Consider the following 19,830-nt stretch of genomic DNA (forward strand, 5'->3'; position numbering starts at 1 on the left):
TCTTAGTAAGTGTAAAGACTATGTATTTGGAGGCTTCTATGTGTTCGGTCCTCAGCCCTTTCCTCTGCATGTGGGAAAAAGAGTGGGGTTATTGTCATTTCAAGGAGCAGCTTTGGGTGTGAAGACTCAGCCCTAGCTACAGACATGTGGGTACAGATCTGCCCTTTCCTGGGGGGAGAAGGAAGGAGAGGTGACAGATCCTGCTTGCCCAGTCTGGTTCCTGCCTTATTGGATTCACGCAAACGTTAAAAAAAAAAAAAAAGAAAAAAGAAAAAATGTCTTCTTCATCTATCTTCTCTATTTTTTTTTTTTTAACCACGTACAGGATTATCAACTCCTGGAAGTTTAGCCTCAATCCTTAGCAATCTATAGAAACACATTGTTTGAAATGGCTGCAGTGATTTCTTAATTCCTGGTTCCACCTGCCTTTGCTCACGTCTCATCTTCTTGGTGTTTTTTGAAATGTGTTGGCGTCTGTCTACCTATGTCAGGCCCACCATAGGTGCTTTGTAAAAATGTAGATCTGTGGCCTACTTAGTCTCAGTCTCTGGAGAGTGGGTGTGGGGGTAATGTGTGATTCAAGGTCCCTGGTGATTCTGATGACAGGTGAAGTCTAAGAACTCCCCCCTCCCTGGCCAGAGCCACTGTCATCGCTCACCTGGAACATGTCAGTGGCCTCCTATTCCAGTGTCTCTGTTTCTACCCTGGCTCCCTCTGTCTGTAGTTCTCAAACTTGGTTGCACATTGGAACCAAGGGAGATTAAAAGACCCTCTGCTCCCAAGGATCTGATTTATTTATACTTGGAGGAGATCTGGGCATTCGGCATTGTAAGAACATCACAGGAAAATCAAATGGGCAGCCAAGCTGAGCATGACTTGTTCTCCACATTGTAGGCAGATTTACCCTTTTACGAGATCATGTGTCGCTCATGTCAGGCTTCTATGCAGTCTCTTCTGTAGTTCTGGTCTCTAACAGTGGTTGCCAGGGCCCTCTTGTCTGTCCACATTCATTATCCATGACTTGTCCTGGTTGAATCCACTCTATTTCCACTGGTTTCTTCAGTGTCCCCTGAGCATGCCTATCTCAGGGATTTCATACCTCCTGTTCCCTTCACCTGGAACATACTTCTGCAATAGCCATGTGTCTTGTTCCCCCTCCCTCACTCCTGTGTTGTCCAGGTCCTTGGTCACATGTCACCTTAGCAGGGAGGGCTTCCCTTCCCCTCTTCCTAAAATAGCAGCTTTCATCACTCTCCATTGCCTTACCCTGCTTTATTTTCTTCATAAGCATTAAATCCAACAAATAAATGTTAGATATGAATTTGTCATTATCTGTTTCACTCTCATGAAAATGTAAACTCCCTAAAGACAGAGAGTTTGTTTTGTTTACCCATTTTATCCCCACCACCAAGAACAGTCCCTGGTTCATAGTAGGTGCTCAGAAGCTACTTGTGACGGACAGATGATGCCCTGCTACTTTTGGACTACCTCAAAAGCATGGTCATTGGTGATATCCCATTCATTACCAAAGGGACGTGGGGGGGGGGCAGCCTGTTTTCTGGCTGTGCAGAGCCTGATAGCTCTACCCAGGCATTCTTCTTTCTCTATTTTAATGGCTACAGAAAGAAGATTTGGGTTCATTATTATAAACTCAGGCTACCTATATTCACCCAAGTTGAGAGGAATGATACCCCTCAAATTTCTGGTGGGAATTGCATCTACATCAGTGCGAGCATAATTTGTTTTTTTGGAAAAACTGGATTGAGTTCTTTTGTTTGTTTCACTTGGGAAATTTTATACTAAGCAGATTAAATTAAGTGACTTTGAACTTTGGAATGTCCACATTTTAACATTTTATTAAGCTTAATTGGGTTTATAGAACATTTAAAGACCATACCCACTTAAATGGGAGATCAAAATGAACTAATAGGTTGATGCAGACTTTTCTCCCCCTGACTTTAGGCTGCATTAATGAAAGTGGTGCCTTTGGGCCCGACTTTCTGGGAAGCTTCCATGTGTCCTGCCCCTGCTGTGGTCTGGACTGTGCCATGGTTCTGTCCCTTGATATTCTGTGCTGTGAACTTGGCTTTCAGAACCACCTCTGATCTGAAAAGTAGTTGAGCTCAAGGCTGACTTGTGAATATTTCTTTAATGGTGCTTCTTGGGGAAGAGATCTCTAATTGTTGGAAATAAAATCTATCTGGTGACAGAATCTGCTAATGATAGAAATGAGGAGCCATTTGATTGTTACTCCTTGAGGTTTTGCACTCAGTTAATTGGGCAGTGGAGTGCGGCAGCCCGCCCAGGAAGATGCAGGGCTGGGTCGTAATGTCCACATATCGTCTCTACTGGTGTTCCATTTTCACTGCTACGTTGAGTCTTCCTAGGTCCTTATAGAATGGTTGAGGAAGTTGCAGTGTGATTACTTTCTTCTCATTACAATGATCTTTAATTATTAAAGCAATATTTGTTCACTTGTAAAAACATTCAAGTGGTATAGACGTTTGTAAAGTATAAAATATAAATCCCCTTGAAGAAAAACAGGGTTCTATGCTATTCAATGTCCTGCAACTGACTTTTTGTTCCCTTACGCATTTATAATGGATACCTTTCTACCTGGGTATATGGCTACGTGGTATTCTTCTCCATGACTACACTGTAACCGTTTTAACCAGTCATCTGTCAAAAGAAACTTAAGCCCTAACAGTTTTTGACGATTACAAATCATGAAGATGAACATTCTTGTACATTTGTCATTTCTGTGTCTTTGTGCAAATGTATACAGTGAAATTATAAGGTTTTAAGAAGACATGCAACTCTACAGTTTTTCCATATGCCTACCACTTCCTGTCATCTTTGATACCCGCTTGGCCCCTGCAGGCATTTTATTTTGTATCTTGACTGTAAGATAAATGCCTAGGGGTAGAATTACAGGGCCTAAAAAAATACAAATATAAAATGCTATGGATATTGTTAAATTGCTCTCCAAAATATTTGTTTTGGAGTAAAATCCCTTCTCTTTTGTTGCCAGTTGAAAGGCATCACATGAGAAATCCAGGGCGTGAACCAAGTATCATTTGATGATGTTTATTTTATAGGCAGAGATGTGACAAGTCATTCCCCTGCCGTTTCTACTCAGATAAGGAGGCCAGTCTGCTGCGAGCCAAGGGCGCCACATAAATGGAAATATTGAACATGATTCTGATTTTCTTTCATAAGCAATAAAATAAAATACAAACCAACAAAATAAATATAATGCCTGTAATTCCCTTAACATGCACCTGACCCGGGGATGGTGCTAACTATAGGACAGGGCAGTGGTGTAGGAGCGTGGAGGGAGTGTGGGGGCTATGATGCTGGTTTCCATTATTGCAGTGATTGTTAGCACAATTATTCTTGAGCAATCATGTCTGGCCTGAAGTTTGGCACAATCCTACTGGTTTTCCAAATGGATTGCCATCTTTTTAAGTGAGGAATTACAGATGTTTTGCCAGTGATTCACAGCACCGTTCTGGAGTTTTAACTCTGCTGCTGAGGGAGAACTCAGTTTATCCTGAGGTTCTTCGTCTGGACGGCAGAAGAGGTTTGGGACGTGTAGGTAGCTTTACCTGAAAACAGCTGGGCTGCCCTGTGCTAGATCTTTTCCTCTTTGCCCACAAAGGTAGACGCCTGGCTTCATTGCCCAATAGCTATCCCATAAGCCTTCTGTTTGTTAAGAGCCAGTGGGGATGCAAGTTTTGATCGGTTTAGTGTTTTCCCTTTAAATAGCTTAAATTTGAAAGAAAGGTGAAGATTTATGAAAAAAGCATGGGTCTGGGTCTCAAAAGACTGGATTGCAGTGCTGGTTGCTATGGGTGCAGGATGTGGGCCATGTGGCTGGTTGGGGTCTTCTAAATGGACAGAACCAGCATCTTCAAGAGATTGAGAGGAGGACCCAGTGTTATACTGAAGTATCTGAAGACCTTTCCCTTTGAATTGGGACTTGATGAAATTAAGCAAATCATTTTACTTAACCGGACCTCAGTTTCCCCCTAAATCACATATCTTCAGCTAAATGTCAACAGTGACCAGGCAGGAAGAGTGAACAGGGAAGTGACTTTTTGTAGGGGGGAGGTCAATGATAACTACCTTGGGCCATATAAGGCTGACTCTTCTCTTTCTTTCCCTAAGAAAAGCCAGAATCTCCCAATTTAAAAAAAAATAACAAATAAATAGATAACATATCCTTTCTCTCTCAGTGTGACTCCATTGGGAATAGTGTGGAAAAGAGTGTGGGGAATAAAGAGAGGCAAAGCTCTCTTTGCCTGCTCACCTACCCAGGAAGAAGCCCCCTAGGAGCTGTGATGGATGGATGGGCTGCTTTGGTGCACACGAGTGAGGACTGGCCGAGGCTACGTAATGACAATGTGTATTTCAACAGGTCTCTCCAAACTAGCCTTTAAGTTATCATGCCCAGATAGGAGAATATTTATAATTAAAACAAAATCTGGGGGTGCCTGGCCGTCTCAGTCAGTAGAGCACATGACTCTTGATGTTGGGATTGTGAGTTCAAGCCCCATGTTGGGCGTGGAGCCTACTTTAAAAAATATTCATTCATTCATTCATTAAAGCAAAATCTGCATCTTAATACTCAGCTAGGAGCATTCATATGTTTTTACCCATTCATGTATTGAGTTTTAACGTTCCAAGTACTGTGCTCCATCAGGACGCAGCCAGGGAGAAAGAGACATGTCCCTTCCTTACCTGCATCAGGTGGCAGTCTCGTGATCAGCCTTACAGATGTAACCACACAGATACTAGTTAGCGACAACGGTAATAAAGGCGCTGAAGGAGCAGTAGGGGTGCTGAGCCAGTCTCGATGGGCTGAGGGGACATCAGCTGGTAAAGAGCCTTTGGGGCCCCATTCCCAGCATCTTCATCTGATGGCATGTCTTCCTTTAACTTGGCCGCCAGGAGGTAGCCATAGGACTGTGCTTGGCCTGCCAGAAGAGTTTTGTTTGGACTGGGTACTGTTGACCCACACACTGTTTTAAATATGAATTCAAGGGCTGTAACCCTTTTAATCCCCTGTCTTTCTTCCATCTGACCCTCAAGTATTCCTTTGGGAGAGGGGTGGTGCTCTATTTCAAAGGATTCTGGCCTCGTGAGAGAGAGTTGAGAAGGCAATAGAAAATGAGAGAGCCAGGGTTTTACACGGGCTTTCTGTACTTTGGGAGCCAAAAGCTTAAGAAGGCTAAAAAGAGTCCCCATTGGTCTCCCTGCTACAGGCCGTGCCTCTGGTCCTAGTTAATTACCTCCTAAAATCATGCCAGACACCACAGATGGTAAGAATGTCTGCAGCCTGTCCTCACCATTGGGGGGAAACATTGAGGGTCTTTTGGTGGTGTTCGTGTTCCCAAGAAGAGCACACTCTGCATTTCCTGTGTGGATGAGGAAAATGGTTGCGGATTTGGTCCAGACCGAGATGATCCTAGCCCATATGTGTGCCACACACCCAGGCCCGCAATGCTGCCCGTTTCCCACTGCAAGTTGCTCTCCTCTGTCGTGAGTTGCAAACCGAAAATCAACCACCACCAGTGCCATATGGTTGAAAAGATCAAAGGCTCCAGTTCTGAATATATTTCTAGCTGACTGTACTTCAAATGTCTTAAATATGTTCCTACAGATGGGAAGCCTGGGGCATTAAAGCGGTAAAGCACGAATGCGGAAGCCAGGCATGTGGTCTGGGCAGCGCGGTGAAAGGTGTGTATCGCTGATGCCTGTGCTCCTCTTCCTCCCAGGTCCGCATCTTCACCTACCTCATTGGGCGAGAGGCTGCTTTTGCAGACAATCTCAAGTGGATGGCTTGTGCCAACAAAGGTACGTTCCCCCCACGTGCTCGACTCCCAAGTAACTTCCCCGTGGATGCGCCGAAGTTGGGAGAGCCAAGAGAGAGTAGAAAGTTCTAGGACAAGCCTGGGAATTCTAAGATAAGGTTTGGGTGTTTCTTAGTGGCGTTTGATAGACTTGGAACAACTTCTCCCGAAATACGTTTACAGATTTTGAGGACATCGTCAAGCGGCGTGGTTAAGCCTCTGCGCTCTGCTTCATAGTAGCTCGGTGAGCTTGGGAGAATGACTACGGCAGAGTGATTTACTGTGCATCAAATACCCAAGTGCTCACTCCCCATTCTCAGTGCCCTTGCAGTTAGATGGGGGCCTCAAGATGGGCTCTGGCCAGTAGGCTATGAGCAGAACCAAGCTGGGTCATTTCTGGGATAAAGCGCTTCAGAGCTCGTATGATAGTGTCCGTACTCTGTTTTCCTGCCCTTGTGAACTCCATGTTCCATATGGAATAGTCATGAAATGACGTCATCAGCCTGGTTCCCTGAGTGACCAACAGGGACTGGTGTCCTTCTGCTCGCCCTCCCCCTCTCCCCTGCCAGCCCACACTGGATATATATGTGTAATCAATAACCCTTTGTGTGAAGCCACTGAGATTTCCCATAGCATAACTTAGCCTACTTAACTGTTCAATTTGTTAACTTTAAACTGCCTGAATATTCTAATCTTCAAGATCGGGATGTTGATAATAGTTCTTCCTTTGATTCCTACTAAATATCAAGATTAATGAAATGGTGTATATTAGGTGCCTGGTTCAATGCTGGGACATGGTAAGCACTCAATAGTTGTTGCCTTTTCTATATTCTGAAGTCTGTTGATTAATAACCCCCCATTGTGTGTCAGAAACAATGCTTTGGGGAAGGCAGAGGGAGGGAAGGAACAGGGCCCTCTAGTTTATGAAGGACTTCCTTCCTTTCATGCTACATACGACCAAGAAGGCAAAGCACAGGGGGCAAATAGGTGGTAGAGTCCAGACTGCTGGAGTCTTAACCTAGACTCCTTGAGTTCAAACCCAGCCTCCGCCATCCACCACCCATGTGCAAGTTACCAAGCCTATCTGGGTCTGAGTTGTGTCACCTACAGAACAGGGGTAGTGATGACAACTGCCCCACTTATTGTAAGCCTGAAATGAGGAGTGTAGGTCAAGCTGATAGCACAGTGCCTGGCACTTAAATGCCCCATTATTTCCTGGTGCCATTTTGATCTGTAGGCAGGTCTTCTTTCCTCTCAGAAGCTACAAGCTCTGTGAGAACAGCCTTTACCTCTGATTCCATCATGAGCGCTGGAGGAGGGCCCAGCCTCCTGTCTTACTCAGAATGAGTGCTCCTTTAATGTTTGAAAAATGAGTAAATTGGCTATAAACACTTAGAAAGGAAGACATATCCTATCACATGGTAAACTGGTCTTGATAGATTTAGGTGGTCTTTTTTTAATATTATCTCCTAAGCCAACCATTATTTTAAAAAGGTCCAGCGTTTGTGCCTCAGTGGAGGAAACAGGATTCCATGAAGAGTTTGCACATCCCAGCTCTTAAGAAAAAGTTATTTTAGTTGCAAGCAAGCAAAGTTGCTCTCTGAAATTAAAAAGAGGAGTGTTTTGGAGAGGAAAAGGAGTGACTCAGAGCCCAGAGTAGGAAGGGAAGCTCATGTCTCATGAGGGACCAGGGAGCTGTGTTTCAGTTCTTTTCTTCCTTGGTTTCTTTGTACACTCCTTGGCATTCTTCCTCTCTGTAGACAGAACCCCCCCCCCCCGCCCCAGCTATGGTACAATCTAGAAATGACCACCCCATGCCGTGCACACTCATCTGTCCACAAAACACACCGTGGGCAAGACATGATATTAGAAAGAAGACTTTATATCTTCTCCACTTGAGACCGATCAGCACTTTAAATTCTGATTTCAAGTCCCTTCCTTCGCCCAGAAAGATTATGACCCCTCAGCTTGGGCCAGGACTCCGCGCTGCTGAATTGGGTGTGGGCAGAGGTAAGCCCATGGAGAAAAATAGATGTGTTCTGGCGGGGTCTCAGCGCTGTGGTTGGGTGGGCGTGGGAAGTGAGTAGTGAAAAGGTGCATGGTCAAGCAAATGAACATTGCTCACCCTTCCCTTTGCTTGACATTGTCTTGAAATATTTGCTTCTACTTGGAACCGTCCTTTAAGCTAGTGTCAATTCCCTCATCTAAAAAGTAGAGAACAGCATGGAAGGTTTTAACATTTCCTTGAAGGGCTAACATAACACATTTTACAATTATTTTAGTTTATTGGCTGGCTTGCCTCACTAAAAGGTACCAGCAATTCGGATCATCTCAGAATAATGCATCTGGCTTCGATTCAGGGCGAGGTACAGGGGAAGCATAGGCATAAAGATATGGGGACTGTGTGGATCCCAGATTTCCTCTGAGTGAAGAGGCCATTGTTGAAATAAGTTTTGGAACTTTGTTGACATTTGAAAACCTTAAGCGAGCTACACTTTTCCCCATTTTTTCCTTTATTTTGTGGTCTTGAAAAGAAAGAGTTCCTTTCCATTTTCAAATTTTTAAAAATGTTGCTGTTATTCCTGCCACATCAGATTGCAATCCTTCCCATCAGCTAGTACGCCTTTAGTCATGGGTTCTTGTTTTTACCACTGTCTGTGTCCAGCTGATGAAAATTACTCAAATTGAAGTCTTGTCTTAATCAACTAATATTACACCATAATTTAGTTTTAGTCATTGTTTATAAGAATCTTCGAAGCATCCTTTTGAAGACAATTCAGTCAACTCTGCGTATTCCAGGGCCTGGCTATAGAATGGAGCCCTTTAGATTTAGAAGTTCTGAATACACCAACTTGGAAAACCCAAGGAGGTAATAGTAGCTGCTTAGCTGGCTCGGCCGTTGGATTCCAGAGTGATCCTCCTTCGCTTCCTGTACAAATCCGGTCCTTGCCTTCCCTGCCAAAGCAAGTCTCTCTCAAGAGGTCTGCCCTCCTCACTCTGCTTCTTTTCTGAAGGGCCTTGGGAATAAAATGTCATTGTTTGTCACTATTCAAAGTAGCAGTTGCCATCAAAATGTTAGGTTCCAGTCATCTGTGCCCATATAAACATTGGCTTCACGTTGCGTCAGTTATGGGGTTTTAGACCACGTAACATCGGTGAGCAAGTATTCTTCTATGGTCATTAATTAAATCATTGTTTATAGTCTCAGATTGTTATAGTATGGAGGTAGCATAACATTTTTCATCTCAAGTGACATGAGGTCCAGAGGGGGCCCCCCCTTACATATTTTCTCCCTGAGTCAGCCAAGTTCTTCAGTGAAATGAAGCATTAACATTCGGGGACCAAAACAGACCCAGGGAGAGCCCAGGGGAGCCCAAGGAGAAGCCTGCTGGCTGACTGGCCAGAGTGACTCAGGAGTCATAGGGCCAGCACCGACCTCTCCCTCCGGATTGGTGGCCAAGGACCCACTGTCAGTGCCGATCTTCTTGCTGGGAAGTCTAGTAGCCATGGGGACAGTTCTCAGCCACTGCACCTCAGACACTGTCCCCTGGAAATGGATTCCTGAGGACTTTCATACCCCTGACAGGAGTTCTCTGCCTTGTCCAGTCTCTTAGCAAAAACCAGAGAGGCCTGGAGCTCATCGGATTGTTTCATTTTATGCATAACTAGGTCCCATCTTGAGGGAGCCAGTCCTAATGAGGCAAAGCAGCAAACCATTTTAAATACATTAAAACAATCATTGCCACTGTAGAATGGCTTGTGGAATTTAAAGCCCTGCTTTCACACTATTGGATAAACAAGTGAACTGGGGAAGCAGAAAAGAGGGGCTGACTAGCCCCAGATATTCCATAAAGCCATGATGACCTTCTCGAATGTTCAGTGTGCCAAGATTTTAAATAAGCACTGCCTGATTCTCCTTCAAAAATCACGGTGAAGGGAGTGTTTTCCAGCTGTGCAAATAAAGAAGGGCCTCTGTGTTTGGGTTCTCAACCAATCCGTCATCGTTAGGTCGAATGGAAACGCCGCACAAGTCTCTCTTGGTTGTCTGCTCAGCTTGTCCCTTCTTGATGGGTTAATGGTCATTTTCTCCTCATTTGAAAGAGAACGGGTGGCCTGAGCCCTCCTCAGAAGTTCAGACCCACAGTCTTTTTCCATCAAAAAATTCTTAACTTCACTCTACCTTTCCAACTGTCTTGTTCCCTGACTAAATTTATGAGGCCAGAATGGTTGTAGGTAGGGTTGAGGGAAAAGTGGAAATTAAAACGTTTTGCCATTTTGGAACAGGTGGGAGAGGCCAAAATGTCCTTCAGATACATTTGTGTAATTCTTTTGTAAAAAATGTGTACCTTTTGACCAATATCTCCCTAAATCCCTCACACCCACCCCACCCCCCAGCCCCTGGTAGCCACCGTTCTACTCTCTGGTTCTACACCACGTTTGGCTTTTTTTAAGACACCATAGAAATTTCACATATAAGTGATATCATGTAGTATTAGCCTTTCTTTGTCTGACTTATCTAGTGTGGTGGGGTAGTATCCATGTTGCCCCAGTGGCAGGATTTCCTCCATTCTCGTGGCTCCATCCTATCCCATGGCGTGCATCTTATCGAACATGAGGCTTGGAGTGCAGAGGATAATGCTGATGAAGCAGAAGATGGGGCTGTGTTGCCGATCACAGCTAAGTGCCACGAACTGCTGGCTCGGTGACAGGTAGAGCGCCACATCCGTTCGTGTATCATCTCTTTGGACTTCTTAAAGCTTCAGGAGGGTCACGAGCGGGAAACAGCCCCAGAGTGACTGGCAGCTTGCCCCAGGTTAGCAGCCAGCGGGTGGCAGGGCCAGGATTCAGGCCCACCAGATCCCATGCCCGAGCGTAACCCTTCACCGGGCTGTGAGGTCGTCTCTCTCCGGGGGGAAGAAAGATCTGTTTCATGGCAGACTCTTGCATGCTTCCCATAATATGAGAGAAGCCAGAGAATGGAATTTAGAGATGGAGGCAGGATTTTAACAAGCCAGAGCTAATAAAGGCTGGACGAGGATTTATACCCAGCTTGTGTGTCCCAGAAGTGGTCCCGCCTCCGCCTGTGTAGGCGTGTGGTCCGGTTCCTGACATTTCACAAATGGGGACATTCAGGCTGTGAGAGGAAATGAGGTCGGGGGAGCTGGCTCAGCAGCAGAGCTGCAGACAAGCCAGCATTCCTAGCTCCATCGCGTGATCCTTCAAATTATTTTTTCTCATGTGCAATTTGAAATTAAAAGTGTAATCTTACTCTCAAAGGAAAAGGTTTTTCTCCTAAATCTGAGGGTCGGGGCAGATTCTGACAGCTTCGCGCTCAGGAGGGATACCCGCAGAGACGACGGGGTGCCCTGCCCTGGGGGTATCCTCTCCCAGTGGGTTCTTTCCCACTCACTGAACATGCACCCCTCAGCTCTCAGGGCCAGCAGACCTCTTCCTGGGTCTCTGTGAAAGGACCAGGAATTGGGGAGACAGAAAGCTGCTTGTAAACTGTTCATTTTTCTACTGAAATAAGTGGTTTTTTTAGTAGTGTGTGCTGTTGACAGGGAGGGGAAGACGGAATCCTGCGAGGGTCTTCCAAGAACACTGCTGTTCCCTTAGCAAATGCAAATCCACCTCACTGCCCACCCTGTTGCCCTGGCAAGACTGAAGTCTGAGTCCGGGCTTGCCTGTTTTCAGCTTGTCTTCTTTAAGAGGGGAAAAGCCTTTGGAAAGACTCGACAAGAGCAGTGTCCATCACCCCAGAGGTGGAAAGGGGACCTTGGCGTGTGAGGTGCACAGCCAGTCTCCCACTGAAGAGAGGCCTCTCGGGGCCCTCAGCTCGGGCACCCCTGCAAAGCTGAGTATGCAATGATGTGCGAGGGGGCAGCTCATGCAGACTCATCTTTTCGACAAGGGCCCTTAAGAAATCTCGAAGCGAGGGTGGTAAAATCTCAGAAACACAATGCACCAGACTGCATGTGGTCGATCCCACTGAAGAGCGGTAACCCAGAGTTCACAGAAGGCTCTGCAAGGGAATAAGGTAAATAAATTGATGTTAGGTAGAAAAATGAGCAGACCACTCGTAATAGATGGCTAATTTCAGCATTAATTAGTCCTTGGCAATTACCAAATGATTGCTGATTCTGTTTTCTTACATGATATATGAAGTCCAAAAAGGCACATTAAAGCAGAGAATAAACATTCAAGAGCTAGAATTTAAAAGAAATTAAAGTGAGGGGGAGGGAGGAGGGAAAGTGGCCAGTCCAGAGAATGCAGAGGGAAAACAAGGGAAGCACCTACAGTTAGAGCCAAAGCGTCCAGCCCTCAGGGACTTCCTGTTATCCATCAAAAGGTACATTTGTTAATGAAAACTTATATGAAAACATGGAAAAACAAAGAAGAGCCTTTCAGAAGGGTTTTAGGTTGTAGTGGATTGGGGCTAGATGATAAATTTGTGTTAAGCTTTGCAGTGTACTGTATTAATAGTATTTTTATAACTTCAGCTTCTCTTACCTTTTATACATCTGCCACCCCGGTCTGTGTAGTGAGATGTAAGTCAGAACTTGACCTGGGTTTTCAGTAGATCTTTGATGCTAATTATTGGGCATCTCCCAGGAACTTCAGAGAACCACGCATTTCCCAACCCCATCCTCAACTTTCTCAGTCACCCAGACACGAACAGCTCATGAGGGGCGCCCTCCTGGGACAGGACCTCGGAGCAGCCGTGCCTGACCCTTCCCAATATGGCGAGAGGGACTGTCTGTGGTGGTTCAGGGCAAAAGCTTTGGAATCTGATGCATCTCGATTCGAATCCATCCAGGACAAATTACTGAGCTCTGTGTCCTCACACAAGTTGGGCTCTTGCGTGGTCCAAGTGCAGAGAGGCAAGGTGAACCACAGTCAGACCTCATGAATGTCCCTGCTTTACTATTGGCTCCCCCAGACCCCTGGGCCTGGTTCTGGGAATGCCACTCTGGATAAGACAGGCACCAGCTTTTTGTAAGATGTCATGGAGCTGGCGTTCCAGTGAAAGAGAGCAGAGGAAAGAAAGAAAGCGAAGGCGGGGTGCAGTGAGGGGAATGAGTTCTGGCAACAGATCTCTGAGCGATAGCAGAAGCCAGCCATGGCAAAACTGGATAAAAGGTGTGCCAGGCAGAGGGGGCAGTAAGTGCAAAGGCCCGGGGGTGGGGGTGGGGGAAGGAGCGTGGCCTGTGAGAGAAAGCAAAAGGCCAGTGAGCTGAAACCATGAGCAAGTGTAGGAGGACAGAAGGGGATTCCGTCACCTACTTGGGGAGGGGCTAATGAGGGAGAGTCTTGGCGGTCAGGGTTAGAAATCTGGATTTTATTCTAACTGAACAGAAGGTGTTTTAGGGTTTTAAGCAGAGAGATGGTGATCTGCTTTATACTTTCGGATGATCCCTCTGACTGCCGGCAAGAGCCTAGATAACAGGGAGAGGGGCACGGAGGCTCAGGGGAAGAGACAGTGGAATCTTGCGGTCATCTGGGAGCAACGGAGATGGGAAAGAGGATTTTCAATATATTTTAGAGATAGGGCCAGAGGAACATGCCATTGGATTAGCTATGGGGTGGGGTGAGGAAATGATGCCTATCAAAGATAATTCTTATGTTTTTGGCCTAACTGGGCGGTGGCACCATTTGCTAAGATGGAGAAGACCCACCAGGGAAGGAAGGGGTTTCGACAGGGAAATTGGGAGTTGGCTTTGGACAAATGGAGTCTGAGAATCCTGTGAGTCATCCCCACGGAGGTGTCAGGTATACAGTTGGCTATGGCTCTGTAGCTCTGGGGAGAAGCCAGCTTTTCAGAACTCTGAGTATGATAAGCAAGGCCAAGTGAGATGATGTCCCAGTTCAATCCCCTTCCAAATGTGTGATTGTGTTTCCTTCCTACTCCCCCCCGCCCCCCAATGTAATGATCTGTCTCTCCATCCTCCTCCTTACATTCATTCCCTTTCTTCTCTTGGCCCAATTTTGGAAAACCCAAATCAGGGATTTTTGCTGTTGGCTTTGAGCATGAGAAGGAAAATGCAGACAACCAAGAAAAATCCCTCCCAAGAGATGCTGGCCTCAGTGCACATTTGGTACAGGACCCCCAGGATCTCCTTCTCCTCTCATCATGGCAACATCTGTCTAGGCTTGTCCTTTATGCCTTGTCTGTGGCTCTAAGACCCTTCCTTTAGAGCCTGAGATTTGCCTAGTAGAGAAATGATGAAATGTTTTCTTGCTGATTCACACACTGACTGCAGCCGCCGTGCAGGAAGGATGATAACTGTGAATGCTCCCCGTCACCCAGCGACGCTTTTGCAACTTGCCTTTCTCACCTTGCCTCCTCGAAGGGGCCACCTGGAAGCCTTGGGAGAGCCCTGTCCCAGATGGGTGTCCCTAACTGGAGTGCCTGGCCTCAGAGGGAGTGCCAAGGTGCACACGGGCCCCCTCCCAGGCTACAAGCCAGAACAGGCACTCACAGCCCGCCCCTTTGGGGCCCCGTTTCCCCTGGGATGGGCGAGGCTCTGGCCCTGGACAGGAGTGACAATGCATGTTAATTAGCACTGTGCAGAGCTGTCATCAGGAAGCCAGAAGCCGCATGGTCCCAACCTGGTTTGGGGTTGGCACAGCAAATTCAAACCAGCTGGCCTTTGTTTGGAAATGCCCTGGGAGGGTCCTGCCCCTTTCTGGACAACAGAAGGGCTGGCATTTCCTTTCCCGGAGCACGCTTTTAGACAAGAGGTTCCACAAACACTGTCGCAAGTGCTGTGTCGGGTCTGGCTTCAGGGGCACACATGCCCTTCTCTGGTTTGTTGGCAAGTAGGACATGCCATGAGCTTCGTTATACGGGTCCTTATATAAAGGCACAGGGAGGAAACATGTTTTGTCCATCCAGTGCCCCCCTTATTAAAATCTTCCCGTGACTCCCTGCCTGGGGGATAAAGTTTAAACTCCTTCCCAAGGTCTTGTGTGATAGTCCTCCTGCTCGTCTCTGATTTATAGCATCTGACTTCCAGCCCTTCTCCCCCAGCTCCTTCCTCCAGCCATTCTGAGCTCTTTTCAGCTTCTGGAAGAAGCTGACTCTCACTGTGGGCCTTTACTCATACCTGACTCACACTTTCCTGGATACACTGTTCTCTAGCTAACTGGGGTCAGCTGCACTGACCCTTCCTCGGGGTTTGATAGGCTGCCCCTGCCGTGGCTTTCAGCTTAATATTGATTGCGCTATTTTGCAGTTGTCTGTTTACTCAGACCCGCCAGGCCCCAGGAGGTAGCGGCCGTGCTCATCTTGTTAATCCCTGTTTCTCCAGCGCTGGGCACCAGGAAAGCCTTCCATAAATAAACGGAAGCCCCCCCCAACCCCGCCAGGGATCCGGACCTTGCTCAGTTCATGCCTTCCCTTCTCATATCTTCTAACCCACGGCAAAGCCAACGGGACGATAGCTCCCCATCCACGAGATGATAGCACGTTTAGGACTTCTTCTGTTACGGAGAAATCATGTCAACCCAGCAGATTCAAAAGGCAGGTCTGGTAAGCACACGAGGTGTGTGAGCTGGAGTTTCCACCTCAAACACACAAAGGAAAAATCCCGTAGGAGCGAAAGGCGCACACGAAGAGACTTCTAAGCGTGGGTACACCTCGGTACTTGCTCCTGACATGTGTGAGAACGTGGGCGAAACGCATCTCTCTCGTCTGCCTCGGGCATCTTACCTTTAATGTGGGCACAGTTGTCCCCAGTTCATCGTGTTCTCGAGAACAAATGAGACAAAGCTTATCAGCCGTTGGGTAGATTTTGTGCCCCTTCAAATTAATCATAACTATTGTTACAGTTATAAAAATGAGCTGGCCTTTACATTTTCTGGTTCATAGTTTTCCCATTGGAAATAAATCCACTAAAGTAAAAAAAAAAAAAAAAAGTTCCAGAATGGCGTGTAAAGAGGCCCTTTCTGCCAGAGAAGGTGTAGCTGAATGTGGAAGTGTATGTGTCAGTGTGCATGTATTGAAAATTGAAAAACATCTGGGAGGACATTCTCCACGGAGTTAGCGGGCCTTCCTCCGAGAGCTGGCTTTATGGTTGACCTTACTGTGATTCCTTTTGCTTGATTATATTTTCAAGCACATGAACACATTACTCATGAAGTGGGTGATGGTAGAGAGGAGATACAATGTTTAAAAAGGATAAGGAAAGAAACAAAAGTAGCTAACCAGAGGCCAAGAAGGCATGGCATGTGCCCGTTTGGCAGTTGCCCTTCTTCCTGTTACTAAGCTTGGTTCTCTCTTGGCAGGATTTTTCACCCAGATCTCCACCTTGGCTGACGTGCAGGAAAACGTCATGGAGTACCTGCACGTCCTGAGCCGGCCCAAAGTCATTGATCAGGAGCACGACGTCGTATGGACTGAAGCTTACATCGACAGCACTGTGAGTCCCCGGGGCCCCTGGGGGTGGCCTGAGGGTTTTCCTCTGTTAATTCCAGAAGACCGTGTTAACCTTAAAAATAAAACTGTCAGTTATTTTCCTAGCAAAAATGGGTTTATTCAGGAATGGCAGAGAATTGCAATCCAGGACAAGCAAAACCAGAGGCGAGTCGAACAAACAAAAGAGAGAGGAATGTTATTTTACGGAGAAGAGGGAGAAAGTTGGGAAGGATTGTTTTGAACGAAAATCTGCTGGAGTTCGAAAGTTCAGGATGATGATGATTTCCCATGGGCTGAGTTGCAAGGGTGCTTGATTTCTTGTAGAAGATGCAATGTACATCTTTTTCCTGTTGAGGCCTGTAACTGACGCTTCTTTGCTGTTGGAGGATTCTTCTGGTGGGTCTGTACTTGACAATACTTCCCACCGGCCTCCCTTTCTAGCACCCCCTAGCAACCACTTTAGTGAGGTTTTCCTCTATTGATTTTTACAACAGCAGCTCTCTTACTCTTCCTCCATGATGCGGCTCGATGGCATTTTCCTTTGTTGTACGGTTTGTGTTGGTCCTCTGGACAAGCAAGGTTGGTGAAAAAGCATAATATCAGAACGTAGCCGGCACTTTTGGAAGGAGTCCGGTCGGCACAGAAAAGTCCCTTTTTGCTGTGTATTCTCAGTTACTTTGCTTTCCTTCTGTGTGTACAAGTTCTGTCGGTGCCAGGATTATGGTCGTGTTAGATTCCGTCCTCGCCATCTCAAAGGCCCAGTCCTGGCGATGAATCGTGGGGGCTCAGCTTGGGAGGATGACCGAAGTCCAGCTGCAGCAAGGAGCGGGAGCCACGGTAGAGGCCACAGCTGCATTTTCTTCCCGTAGACAAACAGGAATATGCTTCCGTGGTGGTTTTAGAGGCACCGGATTGCTCTTGGAACTCTGGCCACGGGCTCTTTCTAAAGCCGAATTCCAAGCACAAGAATCTGATGCTGAATCAGAATACAAGGAGGAGCTTTGCAGTCATCAGGCAATGGCTCAATGGCCGGGTTTCTTGTGTCATTTCAGGGTGATTTTTCATAGTGATAATGAGTCTGATGGGAGTGGCGTTTTTCATGTACTGATTGTAAATGTTCTCACGGGGCCTCTCTCCCATCGCGTTTGTTGGGATTAACATCGCGTTAATCACTGTAACCCAGACACAGCTGTCCGCTGGAGTGATAGCCATGGCTGTGGTGGGCCGGCTTTTCTCTCCCTGAGCTCTCTCACTCTGCCCGCATTTCTGGCAGTGCAGGCAAATGCAGGGCGGGGACAGCACATGGGAACCCATCCTGGGGCCGCTGCGGCAGCCTGCCGCACCTCGGCCCGAACGACACGGTGAGACCACGGAAATATGAACTGGTCCATCGCCCTGCACAGAGATGGAAATTAGGCTGAAACACCTTTTCTGGTTGCCAGGGAGACCTGGGGCGCTCATCATTTTCACAGTCTGCCCCCAGGTTTGTTTAGAAGCATGGCAACAGAATAACTAAGCTGCCGCATTTGCGTGGGCACCGTGCTGACAGTCATAGCCGTAGGGTCAGCATGGTGGGCTCACCTCTTCGTAGGTGTGGCCGAGTGAGGCAGGAAAAGCAGGAGTGAAGAGGAGCGTGTGGCGAGCTGAGAAGGAAGTGAGCCTGTCCCTGGCTGTTTTGTGTACAAACCCTAAACGGGCACTTTGATCGAGCATTTTATTTGTTTCATCTGTGACTAAAACACACCTGGAGAGACAGGTCAGTAGACTAGGAGGTCTAAGAAAAGGGATCCCACTGCATATAGAAATTCAGTAGAGAGAAAGCTGGCATCTCAGGTCAGTGGGCTAGCATGGTCTTCATAAAAAATGCTTTTGAGAAAACAGGTAACCATTTAGAAAAAGGTGAAATTAGTTCTATTCATCAGGCCATAGCCAAGAAAGAAATCCAAGTGGATCAGCAATCAAAACTGTAAGAAATGAAACCATACAAGCACTAAAGAAAACCTGGGTGGATCCCTCTTTGACCTGGATTCAGAGAAAATCTTTCTAACTATGACTCTAAAATTCAGATGCAATGAAAAGACACATATAAATAAGTCTGTCTGCTTAAAGACCAAACAAAATGCAAACCAACGTTTATGAGCCAAAAATCACGATAAGCAAAGTCCCACAAGGTAACGTGGGAGAAAATATTGGCAATGCGGAGCACACAGAAATCATTAATAATCCTAATATATAAAGAACTTTTGAAAATTGAGGGTGAAACCTTAATATTCCTGTAGAAAAAGAAAAACAAGTAAAAGACATGAGCAGACAATTCACAAAAATAATAAAAATGGCATTCAACAACTGAAAGATGTATAGCTTCACTTATAGAAAGAGAAGAAAAATGAAAATTATATTCTAGTGAAATACGATTTTGCACCTATCAGAGTAGCAAAAATGAAAAGCCTAACGTACACGCTGTAGGTAAGGCTGTGGGAAAAGGAACACCCGTAGACCGCGTGTGGGAAGATGGAATGGGGCAATCTCTATGAAATGGGATTTGCAGGTACGCTTTGACCCAGCAATTCCACATCCAGGAACAGACTCTGAAGATGACCCTCCAACAGTAAGAAAATACAGATGATAGAACAGGTTTGCTCATTACAGAAATGCATGTCATTTCAAAATATTGAAAGTTACCTAAATACACAGACATAATAGATAGATTATGATAAAACGATGGAACACAAATGGTACACATGGATCTTGATATAAAAGCAACAATGAGGATGATTTATTTCTATTGGTTGGTATAGAATGATTTCCAGGATGTATTGCTAAGTAAGAAGAACAAAATGGAAGAGTGTAAATAGAGTGCCACCTTTTGTATAAGAAAGAAGAGGGAGGCGCCTGGGTGGCACAGCAGTTAAGCATCTGCCTTTGGCTCAGGGCGTGATCCTGGCGTTGTGGGATCGAGCCCCACATCAGGCTCTTCCACTATGAGCCTGCTTCTTCCTCTCCCACTCCCCCTGCTTGTGTTCCCTCTCTCGCTGGCTGTCTCTATCTCTGTCAAATAAATAAATAAAATCTTACAAAAAAAAAAAAAAAAAAGGAAGAGGAAGTAGAAGCTATGCACGTACCTGCTTCTTTTTGCAAAAAGAAACACAGCCAGGATAAACCGGAAACCAGTAGAATCCGTTACCTATGAGAAGTGGAAGCACAGAGGAGGAGATAGTGAAGGGAGTGAGATGCCTCTGGGTGCACCTTATTGCATAGTTTGGACTTCTGACAGCAGCTTGATACTCCATGCATTCCAAAATTAAAATCAACAAGAACGGGGGGAAAACTAATCATGAATGCAAACAGAACCAAATGAATCTGAGGCCATTTCAAATGAACTACAAAAATTAACAAGAAAGGGAGAAAAAGCAGTGAATTTTTGAATATAGCAGTTATGCACAATATTAAAGCTCGAACATAGTCCTTTGACTATCCTCAGTCTAGGTAGGAGAGAGAATGGGAAATAAATTTTAAACTCCCTTTGGTGTCGTTTGGAGTAATGTGGGTCTTGCAATT

At 46.1% G+C, this 19,830-nt stretch overlaps 1 protein-coding gene across 3 annotated transcripts in view; it reads left to right on the forward strand.

Annotated features, from left to right (window-relative positions):
- The window catches only part of CACNA2D3 (calcium voltage-gated channel auxiliary subunit alpha2delta 3), an 833,176-nt gene that overhangs the window by 536,494 nt on the left and 276,852 nt on the right, over positions 1 to 19,830 (forward strand). For all 3 annotated transcript variants that reach the window (XR_007191727.2, XM_057311802.1, XM_057311801.1), the window contains exons 12-13: positions 5,781 to 5,859; positions 16,143 to 16,276. Coding sequence is in view for 2 of the 3 variants with exons in the window: in XM_057311802.1 (XP_057167785.1) it covers positions 5,781 to 5,859; positions 16,143 to 16,276 (213 nt within the window). In the remaining variant the exon portion in view is untranslated. The remainder of the gene's footprint in view (positions 1 to 5,780; positions 5,860 to 16,142; positions 16,277 to 19,830) is intronic.

Source organism: Ursus arctos, unplaced genomic scaffold (assembly GCF_023065955.2).
Source record: "Ursus arctos isolate Adak ecotype North America unplaced genomic scaffold, UrsArc2.0 scaffold_14, whole genome shotgun sequence".
NCBI lineage: Eukaryota > Metazoa > Chordata > Mammalia > Carnivora > Ursidae > Ursus > Ursus arctos.